The sequence below is a fragment of the Tribolium castaneum genome, chromosome 7 (assembly GCF_031307605.1).
Source record: "Tribolium castaneum strain GA2 chromosome 7, icTriCast1.1, whole genome shotgun sequence".
Taxonomy (NCBI): Eukaryota; Metazoa; Arthropoda; class Insecta; order Coleoptera; family Tenebrionidae; genus Tribolium; species Tribolium castaneum.
Window position 1 is genome coordinate 5,942,904 of NC_087400.1, and position 12,834 is coordinate 5,955,737.

At 31.5% G+C, this 12,834-nt stretch overlaps 1 protein-coding gene and 1 long non-coding RNA gene across 6 annotated transcripts in view; one reads left to right on the plus strand and one right to left on the minus strand.

Annotated features, from left to right (window-relative positions):
* kuz (kuzbanian) overlaps nt 1-12,616 on the minus strand; it is a 62,158-nt gene extending 49,542 nt beyond the window's left edge. For 3 of the 5 annotated variants that reach the window (XR_010334927.1, XM_064358043.1, XM_064358042.1), the window contains exon 1: nt 10,091-10,175. Coding sequence is in view for 4 of the 5 variants with exons in the window: in XM_064358043.1 (XP_064214113.1) it covers nt 10,091-10,160 (70 nt within the window). In the remaining variant the exon portion in view is untranslated. Of the gene's footprint in view, nt 1-10,090; nt 10,176-12,274 lie in introns of those variants that run through there. The other 2 variants (XM_008199910.3, XM_008199908.3) reach the window with 2 other exon arrangements.
* On the plus strand, nt 11,793-12,454 carry LOC135266780 (uncharacterized). Its single transcript, XR_010334930.1, has 2 exons — nt 11,793-12,097; nt 12,157-12,454. It is a non-coding gene; the product is annotated as an uncharacterized LOC135266780 (long non-coding RNA).
* Nucleotides 12,617-12,834: the final 218 nt, after the last annotated feature.

The following is a 12,834-nucleotide window of genomic DNA, read 5'->3' on the forward strand; positions in this document are numbered from 1 at the left end:
TTTTGCTATCCAGCCCGGTTGGTGGAAGTATCATTCTTTTTGATCGTGACTGTACATTGATAAGAACCATTCTCGATTTTTATTAATTTTTTTGTTAATAAATAAAATCGTAGCAGTTTTGTGAGTTTTTATTTAACTACAAAGTTTTTAAGTAAATCCAAAATTACAAAAAAATTAGTGAAGATACCTTTCGAACGTACTAGGCCTGTATAATTTTTTTTTGTTAAATTAGAAATCGCGATTTTCTTATGTGCGCGATAAGGTTGCCACCTGGTACTTAAGCCCCATTTAAATAATTAAAGACACGATTTTAAACCGTCCGTCTTGAATTAAAAATTACGCGATTAAAAATTAAATTAAATTCGGATAACTCGTTGCTGATTTAGCAACTTGATCAGTTCTCGCAAATATTTACACTTGAAATCGGTTCGTGTCGACGCGACTTTTTCGCACCTGTAAAAAATTTAATTGGATACTTTGCACTAATTAAGCAATTCTAGTTTTTTAATTAAAAAGAGGAACACAACAGAAACAAGCAACGTCGTGATATTTGTTCAGAATTCGTGGTAACGCTATCGATCATTTTCTCCTCGAATTTTGATTCACATTTTCTGGTGAATGCATTATTTTGCAACCATGACCCGTTCCAGTGAACTCCCTAATGGGAAAATAAATTTTTAAAAACTGTGAATTTCCCAGCATCGATTTTAGTTTTTGCCCTCGAACATATCTCGTGTAATTACCAAAACGCTTCATGTTTTCGTTTTTGCACGAAACTTTGTTAATTAGAGAATTGCCAGTGAAACATTGTCGATATAAAATAATTACAGGACGTTACCGTGACGCGTGCTTTAAATCTGAAGCGCTCGTTTAAACTAAATTGCGACAAATTCGCCCACAAAATTACGCACCATTACCACCGACAATAAAAAATTGTATTTATGCAAACTCCCTTGAGACTCATCACCACGTAAAACTTAACATAACATTTTCCCAAAATTAAATTGTCAAGCTGGCAACCCTTATCACTCTCAACAGGTTGTAAAATTTCATGAATGCATTAAACCGATCCAATAACTACGATATTTCCACGCCTTTCTAAATATTTCACTCGGAAAGAAACGGAACGAGAAAACCATTACCACGAGCGGTTGCAGACAACTTCTCGAGTCTTTAAAACGTTAAATACAGGCCGAACCGGTGGAAAACAAAGTCTTTTTACTTGCGAGAACTATTAAATGAACCGTTACGTTTTATAGCCTTCTGCTAGTAGTATAACTAAAAGTTGGTAAAGCTGAATTAAAATCGGGTTGTTGGGGCGAAAAATGGCCAAATTCGCGACGCTTTGGAAAAGTGCCACGTGAGTGAAATTAAAACTCGATTAAGAAGCAGCTGCGAGTGATTATTGAAATCAATAATGCAAGAAAAATTGTGCTTTGTGTTTGTCAACATTCTGCAAAATAACGGGCATGTCAGTGAACGAGCACGGCATGTGGTTAATTAAACCGACGATTTATTTCACTATTGATTCCCTTTTTGGAATTTAACACGTTTTTCGTGTTAATTGCGTGCGACCTTAAGGTCGAGCCGCGCTTGCAAATTAACCGAATTTTTAGCCGGAAAAAGTGATTAATATTTTCTTGGATCAGACAACGGCCGATATTTCACCGGCTTTCGGTACAATAGGACTGTTTCAATGGTTGATGACTACATGCTGAAATGTCCGAAACATGTGTTGCCTTTATCTTGATAATTTTACTCTAATTAATTTCGAGATAATTTAATGAAAATTCTAGACCGGCAATTTACATTGGACGTAATTAGACTAATGTACGAGAGGAACAGATATTCAAGGAAGAAAATAAATTAACAATTAACATAATTGAGAAATTATTTTTCAGTTTAATATTAATTAAAATAACAAAGCACGAGTTTCTGTAAAAGGAAAATTATTCTATTCGGTAATTTAGTAATAGGGAATTTTCTAGAACTAGCTGACCACAAATGACACTCAATAACCTCGGTAAAACATTGTTACGTCTCTAGCCAACGAAACAGAACCAATTGCATAACAATAAATTCATTTCGAAAGAAATTACACCAATCATAAGTAATCCAAAACAATTCCATTCAAACAGAAATTTGTTGCTTTTTTCTAATTTGTCACATCAAGTGCATTTGATTGGCAATTTCAAACTTCAAATTTTTCATAAACAAAATCAGTCGTTTATAAATCTTTTTATGATTACAGTCACCTTAAAATATTACAATCTCAATAGTAGATCAACAAATTTGTATCAATTAAAAAAATACAAAATTTTAAAGCTCTAGCTTTATAAGAAATTAAGTTTCTAATTTAGGCCCTAAAAGAATCAGCCTTTTTAGGGTAACTAAAATGAATGGATACAGTTAAATATTATAAAAACAATTCATCAAAACTGATTGAAATTTGGTGTATGCTTAAGAGTATATAAATTCCATCGTTTCAGATGTTTATCAAATTCCTATCTCCATTTGTTCTTCGGATACAAGGCTAGCTTGTTTTTTTTTAAACATTTTTTTTCAACAAGGGTCAAATTTAATATTTTTGAGAAGAGCATTTTTTTCTGAGTTCGATGGTATAACACATGTATACCTTAATTTAATCGAAAAATTTCGAATATTTTGAAAAATCTAAAATTTTGTTAGCCTTGGAAATGTTGTCTTTATCTATCGTTAGCTCTTTGCTATTTCAAAATTGACCAAAAATAAGTAAATAATTGTTAAAATAACACTTTTAACTGAAAAAGAACACGTTTTAATTAAAAGAAAAATAAAAACAAAATACATGGAAATTTTTTTCGTTCAGTTTTACTTAAATGTACCTTTATTAAACTATAATTATTGCACCTAAGTTTAATTTTTATCTAATATACAAGTCACTAACAACAGTATTTTCAAAGCTAACTTAGTTTTACTATTCCAGAAAATTTATGAATTTTGATTTTTTAACTTTTTATTAAAAGTAAAAGTGGGTATTATGTCACATCACTGAATTCAGAAAAAAATTCTCTTTTAAAAATGATTAAATTTGACCCTTCGGGTCATTTAAAAAAAATCAAGTTAGCCGATGACGATAAAAATTTGAAAAAGCTCTCAGATAGTAGAATTGAAACACTTTTAACTGTTCCCCAAATTTCAAGGTTCTCTGTTAAACCGTTCTGAAAATATTTAAATGTATCCATACTTTTCAGCGACCCTGTATTTAAAGTACAGAGTTTCTGAAAAACTTAATTTTATGTACCGACAGTACTTTAGAATTGATTTTGGTGCAGTGTTTAATTTATTTCTCTTAGAAAAATGATTAATGCTTTTTACAATTATTATTTTAAAAATTACGTCACCTCATACAACTTAACTTTGGCCTCAGCAGAAAAATACCAAAAAAATTGTTTACCTACTGTAGAGATTTAAATCGCGACTTAATTCTTCTAAAGAAAACTTTCTGAAATATTGACAAACGTATAAACTTTGCAGACAGGCTACTTAATACATCGAACAACGTTTAGTCAACGATAAATAACTCAAAGATTTTTACCTATTTAGAAATCCTAAAGCTCTGATAAGTGGCTATTTACAAAAACCTAGTTAAAAATAACGATCAAAGTGTGAATAAAAATTAATCCTGATGGTCTTTACACTCTATGCACTAATAATTACACCGTCCTAGTTTCGAACAAAACTTGTCATTGTCTTCCATTCAATGCGATAGAAAATGCAATAATTAACTCGAAACGATTCAACTAACAGAAAGCATAAATCCAATCCTTCAGTTAATAAACAGATATTGTTATCAAAACGTTGGGATAAGCCTGATACCAATCGACTAAACTGAAACAATACCTCTAAAATACTTCTAATTTATGTGGAAACAAGCAACAAAACAGTCAAGCCAAACACTGACGAATCTCTATTTCAACATTCTGTATTTTGTAAACAAACTGTAACAAATCAACCAATGAAAATAGGTCATGATGAGTGAAAATATTCTTACGAAATTAATTATAAAGCAAACTTTTAATTCTCTCCCGGGGGACGACTTTAGGAAAATCAATAAGTGATCGACTTTCACCGAAGACAGAAAATTTGCATTTCAAAGTATTCCTTGTGTTTCATAAATTTATATTCTGGCGCATTATATCGATTACTTCTGACACCTGGGCTCCTTAAAGCGATTGGTTTTCCGTCGTTCACGTCACTGGTCACAGAAACCGCAAAAATATTGAAAAATCCCAAGCTTGGGTTAAGACTCTTTAACTCGCAAACCGCAACAGTGAGAAAAAATAGTACTTTTCCAGATGTTTTACGAATTAGCATTATATCTTTGGTTGAAGGCTTATACAGGCTGTTCCGTCTAAACCCCAGATTATAAAGATATTCATCTGAAAGTTAGTACTCACCCCTAATCCCTTAAGTTATAGTCAATGAAAATATTTTTTAGATGGCGGCACTTCCGGTTGTACCGAAAGTCACTATTAACTTTCTTATCTTAAATGTAAAGTTGTTTTTCACTGCATTTTTGGTTTAGTTGAGTTATTTTAAGGGAGTTTTTATCAACTCTCCCTATACCTAAGTTTAACCGTTTTCGAAAAATTTAAGATTTTTTGAAAATTTTTGGATTTGCATCTGTTACTTAAAAAATCGGTAACTCTCTTAATTTTAAAGATTTCAAAATCATATTTTGAGAATTAAAAAAGAAATCCTATATCTGTTCTCCAGTGTTCAAAATTGGAAAAAAGTTAATACACTCAAAAATTTTAAGGTTTATTTTGGACAACTTCAAGTACCCATAACTTTTCAAATGGGATGTCCCAATTTTTATTTTACTAGATGAAAGAGAATTTTTTTCTGCATCGATCTGTATTAGCATTCCCAATACCTACCTGTGATATTTTTCAAGTTATGTTGTTTTTTTGACATTGTAGAAACTTTCTTAATAACCACAGCTAGTTTTGCATAGTTTGTCATAAAAACATTTCTGATTAAACAAATTAAAAAAAAAATTCATTGAATGCTGGTTTAAAAAACTTTATTTTCTCATATTTTTTCTCTTGTTTCCATGGCCACCTATGAGAAAAGGCCTATGGCTAATGAATTTCTCAATCCCAACAAAAAATTATTGTAGTGATAGCGACTTCCGGTATAACCGGAAATGTTACCATCTTGAAAATATTTTCATTAAGCAGGGCCTAAGATATTATGGTTGTGTGTAAATTTTCAGATGACTATCGTTATTAGAACTAGCAATACTTCAAATGTGGGGTTTAGACGGAACACCCTGTATGTATGTGTAGCATGCAACAATCAGCATGATAACACTTAAGGGTGCCCACACGTGATATTATTTATTTGCGTCACTCTAGACGGGTTATTTATTGGACCACTGCACGTTTTGAGGCTCAAAATTTAATCAATTGCTCAAAAACTACAGGGTGGAAAAAATATTTTGCAGTTAATTTATTTGGACAAATGATAAAACGTCTTCACTGATAACGCCGAAAGTGATGTAGGCGTTCCACCACATCCTTCTTTTTGACAAGCGAAACGACTCAACTTCCGTCGACGCGATTTCAACATGCTTGCCGACACATTCGCTAAAAGCCAACATCAAAGCACTTTAATTAAATATGTAGTAATAAGAAAAAATAAAAATCACTCAGTTTCTACTTTGTGTATGAATTTTTTTCGTTGCTTTTCATCAAATATTCGACGAGAAAAACCTTCACCGGCTTTAAAGTTAAAATATGATGTCTAGACAATTCTTGTCTCGCAAAGTCTTGCATGTTCAACTCCCACGAGACAAAACTGCTAAAATGTTACATTTTCGGTTAATCGGACTTTACTCGAAACGAACGACAAAATTCGTTCGATTTATGAAGCTCTTAAAGTTCGCTGAATGAGAGCTAAACGGAGTCGAAGTTACGTCTTTTCAACAAATGAAAGGATAAAGAATAGGCGGCTATAAATCCGACATTATTTCCTTGTTAACTCGAGTTGCATACATTTTTTCATCAAGCTATTGTGAATCATCTCGCGTACAAACGTAAAGTCAGCTTCATTTAATGCATTATGCATTAAAATTCATAAACAATATCCATCATATCTACCCTTACTTACATATATTACCACAAATGTGTTTTTTAACAGAAACATGCACGCGAGAGGCCATTATTTAACATGAATTGAATTGGATTTCACATAAAAGTGATAATCCAAGAAAAACCTCGGGAACATTATTATGAAAATGTTTTTTTCCGTCAAAATAAACATTTGTTGTTTATTTACGTATTTGCCTCCAGAAAATAATTATTGGGAAAAAATGCCATAACATAAATAATAATGTGGTCAAGTTCTGAGAAAGAGATTTGTTTTGATATTGAGATACGTACTTTTGTTTTAAAATGTCAACCTACTATGTAAGAAAATTTTTTTAGACAAAAATTAGATTTAATTTTAATAAATGTAATCCTTAAATTAGGAAATAAGTACTACAATAAATACTTCTAAAATACTTCTAATAAAGCTAGAACTTTAAAATTTTATGTACGATCCAAATCGACCATTCTAAGTTCAACTAAATTATTTTCAAAATAACAGAGCTTCCGGAGCTATAAAAAATTGGCGCCAAGTTTACAATCTTAAATAGTAACCACACATTTTTATTGCATATTTGAATTCACCTTCCCAAGCTGAGTAAAATTTACCCAAGTTGTCGGTATTTATCTGTCGTAGTTTTCGACATAAGTCGATTTTTTTGTTAAAAGTTTCATTTGCAAAAGTTTATTTAAAATATCACAGCCCTTGAAGCGTTTGCGATAAGTGAATATTTTTTGTTGCACTCAATAACCAAAGTTCCGAAAAACCTTCTAGAATTTTCAAAATTGTCAACTGTCAAAATTCAAGGATAGTATGATTTTTTTCAAAATGGTTATCAAAAATCGGTTATAACTCAGTTTTTTCAAATGTAGTGACCCTATTTTCATAACGGCAATCGAAAGAACAATAATATTTATAGTGATTTTTATCAACACGTCTTATAAACTATCTCTTACAGTTTTTGAAAAAAATCACAAAAAACGGATTTTACTTCGTAATTTTTATAGTTAATGGACCTTGCAAAATGGTCAACAACTGTCAAACTTAAATATTTTATTCAGATTTTAGCTGGTTTATCAAATAAGCAGCAAAACAATAATATTTAATTATGGTTTATGCTAACTTAGTAAATTATGTAAAGTAACTCAGTCAGTTTGCAATCGAATTTTGAACTTTTTGAGTCAAAATGGTAGACAAATCTAACATTTCTTTTAATTATTGGAACAATTTTACCGTATTTTTCGAAAGTTTACTCGATTAAAAATGAAAACAATGAGCTAGAATTCTGTTCTTTGCGATTATTTCAAAAACTGTAAGAAATAGATATAGAAGATGTTAATAAAAGTCGGCATAAAAATTTATTTTCTTTTGATTGCCATTAAAAAAACAAGTCATTCCATTTGAAAAAATTGAGTTATAATAATTTTTTAATCATCGTTTTCAAAATATCATAGTAGCCTTGCAATTTGACAGTTGACAATCGTAAAGATTTCAGAAGACCCTTCGAGCGTTTGGTTAACAAATGCAATAAAAATTATTCACTTATTGTAAAATGTTTAATAGCTGTGACATTTTGCACAAATGAAAATTTTAACAAAAAAAATTGACATACTTCAAAAACTATGACAAATAAGTACTAACAATTAGAGTACTTTTTACTCAGATCCAAAAGACGAATTCAAGAATGCAACAAAAATAGATGGTTACCATTTAAAATTTCAAAGTTGGCTCAAATTTTTCGTAGTTCCGGAAATTCAGTGATCTTGAAAATAATTTAGTTGAACTCATAATGGTCAATTTAGATCGTATACAAAATTTTAAAATTGATAAAAATAAATATTTAAGCAGTTAATCGGTTCAACTCGAGTTGCATACGTAATTTTTTGAATACAAAAGTTACAAAAAATAACGCATTATCTCATTCGTCAAAATTTGAAAAATTCGGAGATTTACTAAAAATCAATAATGAGGCGCTAACTTGTGCACTCTGTGACCGGAAATCGAAAAAATTAGCTGAAATCTTGTTGATGTTGTGGTGTTCCGAGGTTTTTGAACTCCGTTTGAATTTAATTGGCGAACGTCGGAGTAATAAATAAATTTAATTAAAAAAACGAACACGACACGACCACTATTTCCCGCAATTGATTTGTTGTTTAAATAGCGAATTGAGATTTTATTGGGGTGCTTTGATCGGGTCTTCGTCGAATGTTGTAAACATGAACGTCGGGGTTGGGGGTGGAGCACTTGGTTGTATGTTTTGACTTTAATCGAATAAATTTTCATTGCGCTTTTTTCATTAATTCTCTTCTGGGATTAATATCTCCGTGTTAATTACACTAATTGGAGAATAGTTTAGGAGCGACTTCTCCGTGTTTCGAGATTTATTTCGCAGCCGGAATCCCGATTTTCCAACATTTATTATTTAACTCCGAGTGCACGGTTTGATTTCTTTTTGTTCTATCTCAGACACTTATCTCATCTCCTTGAAGAACAAACGAAAAAAGCCGCCATTTATTTTTAAACCTCTCTTAATCCAGAAGCACGACGATAGACATTTCTTTCTTTCCCAACGAAACTAACACAAATACGAAACCGAAATAACATTTGGGTTTGACATACGATTAGGTTTATTTCTAATCGTTCGAATTCGTTGACTGCATACTGATTAGACACGACTTCGAATTCGAAACGCTGGAAATGTGCCAAAATGTAAATTCTATGGTCACAGTTTTTAAGACGGATAACTACATCGGTCGAATTCAAAAGACGAACTTTAAAAACTTGAAAGACGATATCTGAACGTGGTAAAGTCGATTATTTAAAAGAACCCATTCAAGCGCGACATTTTTCCTATAGAAAATCTGATTAAATAAGTCGCTCATAGTAAATTCTTTGGGAAAAAGATAAATGAGCCGAATTTATGACCAATTCTGATCGTTACGTCTGTATTAACTTGCACACGCAAACTGGAACTGGGTCAAGTGTAAGTCCATTACAAGTTGGTTCAACTAGACAAATGTTTTTTCAAAAAACTTTAAATTCTAAAAGGTCGTTGCATGATAATCTCGTGCCCGAGCCGTCATCTTCATTTTCTGTTTACAAGAAGCAACTCTCGTAATTACATCTGACGTCGTCTCAATTTAATGTAATTATTTTATGCTGATGTAAACAAATTACCGAACAAAATATTCAGTAAAGTTCATTAAAACACTTTGTCCGGGCACGATCTCCATATTAATTTAAATTCCAATATGTTTTTACATACTTTTGTTATTATCAAATATGACAGTGAAGTGTGAATTAACCCTGATCATAACATTGTTTAAACTAAAATGGAAAACACCGACTGTTAATTAACTCATTAAGCTATAATTGTACTCAATTAAAAATCCTTTCAGTGCCACGACCATTCAATAAATCCGTTTTAGTCAAATTTAATTAATAATAAATCATTTGAATCGAAGCTTTTCCGGGATTTATTTTTACTTGAATAATTCGCACCGGAAAAATTACATATATCGTTATTAGTTACGCCAGGCCCGTCTTTAACGATTTTGTCGTGGCCGCCGGCATTTACATGTTCATGTAGTAGTCATTATTACTGCTTGTAGAGGTCAATGTTTACTTAATTAAATATGCTTCGGTTTTGTCTGCAGTTTTTACCGAAAATTTGGCTTTAAATATGTAACAGCTTCCAATCAGACGGTTTTTAGCCGAAAGTGAAACCCTGCACTTGTCGCTATTGTGTAATTAATCAGCTAACGATTTCATTGAATTTATAAAATGTTTAAATGGTTAAAGTGTGTTTCGATCAAACAATGGCTATGTATTTTGGAACTTTACTAATATAGTAACTTGTCTTGATGTAAATTAGTTTGGTTACAACAAATATGTACAAACAACACCAGCTATAGACTTGTGTTTGTAATTTATACGTTTATGTAAATATACAAACCAAGGAATAGTTGCATATCCTTGGAGAAATGCAGAGCGGAAGTGGGACCGTTTACTCTTGTTTTGCTCATTTTAGAAAACAATCAAGATGTTGCATATTATAATTATCCTTGGAGAAACGGTAAAATCTAGCACATTTATGAAAATGTCACTTTGTTAAGACCAACAAAAAACTCGACATCCAACATTATTATCACAGTGATTCACCAACTGATTATTTTTCATCCTACAATCAATAATTTATACTATTATAAGTTTAATCCCACACAAATCCTTATTACACAGTTAATAACCAACTGATTATTTTTTATCCTACAATAAATAAGTTCTATATCCCATGTCAGTACATAGTAGAATTTTGCAACAGCACAGTTGAATTTTTTGAAGTGAAATAATGAAGCACAAATTGAGAGTTTCCGGAAGGTTTCGTAGCTCAAAACGTGTCTTTTCTTTTACAGAAACTCTCAATTTGTGCTTTATTTTTCACTCCGAAAAATTCAAATGCACTGTTGCAATTTTGCTATGAACTGAAATGAGATATACAGGGTGTAACAAAAAGATGGGGACAAAAAAAACAGGAAATCTCCAAGTCAAAATAAAACGATTTAACCCAACTTACCTCTATATTAAATTGCACCGTTTAAAAATTAGAGGCCACCACCAAAGTTTAAAAATTATTTTTGTTTTTTATTAGTAACTTTTAAATGAAATAATCGATTTTGATGAAATTTGGTAAGTAATTTGTCAACAAAACCACATGTTTTGGTGCTATTTCTTTTGATTTTATGTTGTTGTAAAGTTCTTAACTTTCAACTATTGAACACATTTTAGAACATATTTTTTTATTACTTTATCTGAATGGTGTAATTCTTTTTTTATTCGAAAGAACTTTTATTTCTAAACACTTTTTGTATCTTGTAAAATTTTTGTATTGGCCCAGGTTTTGGAATAAAAAAGTAATTTATGTAAAAGTGTCAACATTTCGAACGTTAACGTATTTAATTATTACATTACTTGTTATAATTGTTAAGTGATAATTTTTCCATAACGACAGTATACATTTTAATTAGTTGTGTTGGGTAGAAAACGAAAGATTTTTAGAAATTCACAATTCTGTAAAAAATGCCTTCTTTGATTTAAATTAATAACTAACTACATTATTGTTATCTGGTAAACACGTACATAAAAAACTAAAGCCAAAATTTAAAAAAAAATAATGGGCGAAGGTCTAAAATTTTGACCCATCGACTTAAATTATTTTTTTACTCCAAAACCGAGGCCGATACAAAAAATTTATAAGTTATAAAAATTGTTCAAAAAGAACGGATCTTTCAAATTAAAAAAGAATTACACTACTCAGCTAACGTATAACAAAAATATGTCTTAAAATGTGTTAAATTGTCAATTAGTGAGTACACAAACAAAATAAAACAAAAGCAACAGTATGAAAACATATGGTTTTGATGGCAAATTACTTTCACAAAATTTTATTGAAATCGATTATTCCATTAAAAAGTTATTAAAGAAAATCGAAAATAATTTTTGAAATTTGGCACCCTCTAACTTTTAGGCTGCAACTTAGTTTAGGGGTAAGTTGGGCTAAATGCCCTGTGTTTGTAGCCTCTTTTAAGTAAAATCGGTTTAACCTAACCGAGTCAAAAGTTGTCAAACTTGACTTATCGATGTCACCCAGCACACTTGATACCGATTATTTATTGTTGATTAGGTTCCGGAAAATCGCAAATTTATCACTTTCAAGAATTACTAAAACATAAAAACAGGGAAATGAGTAATCGCAGTCAATAAACCAGTTCCAACACGTTGCTAGCATCACAATAGACGTAATTGTAGACACCTGTCTTCAAATCGTAATAAATGTTTTGTTTCTCACTGGTAACTCGATGTATCGATTTTGATGTGAGAAAAGTGGCTCTTTATGAGTTTTTCAGTAGGAAAAACCCAAAACCGTTATAAATGACGAATTCAAGTCATGGGCCACCAAGTGCAAGTAATAACCCACTATTAAGTAGGTGTAGATCAGTTCCTGATTGGGTGAATTAATTCAAGTGTCTTTAAACGGTTCGTGTATTCGAGGGGCCACCCTCCGAAAAAATGCAGCGTTGTTAATACCGCCACAACAAAGGGGTGAAATTATCGATGGGGTGTCCGAAAATCAACAACTTACCACTTTTGGTTCGAGGAAGCAAGAAAAGCAAAGGGAACAAGTAAACAAATTCACTCAACATTTTCCTGCACAAAATAATCCCACAAACACCACAAAAACACACCCCAACTAAGCCATTCCTGAATTTACAGCTGACTGATGCACTGGTTTGTACACAACACCTTTGTCTTTAGACGCCACTGCGCATGCGTTGCTGTTTTATTTTACAAATTTTGACCAAATTAACGAGAATTATTGATGGGTGACTGAGACATGTCAACAAGGGGGCCACCAAGTCGAAACTGAAACGACAAGTCTTTGGCCACTTGGAATTTAATAAAAACCAGTTTACTGTAAAACCGATTCATTTGTCAAAAGCTGTCTCCCATCTGGCGGTAGCTATGCTAAGCTTGCACAGGTTTCTGTAATCTGTGATTTAAAGATTAAAATTTGTGCTAAATTTTAATCAACAGATTGTAAATAATGTCAGAGTGTAATAGTAATTCGCTTTGTCGCTTGTACTTGCTGCAATAATAGAATAATTGGCTTATTTTATGTGAATAAATTTGGTGGCCAAATTG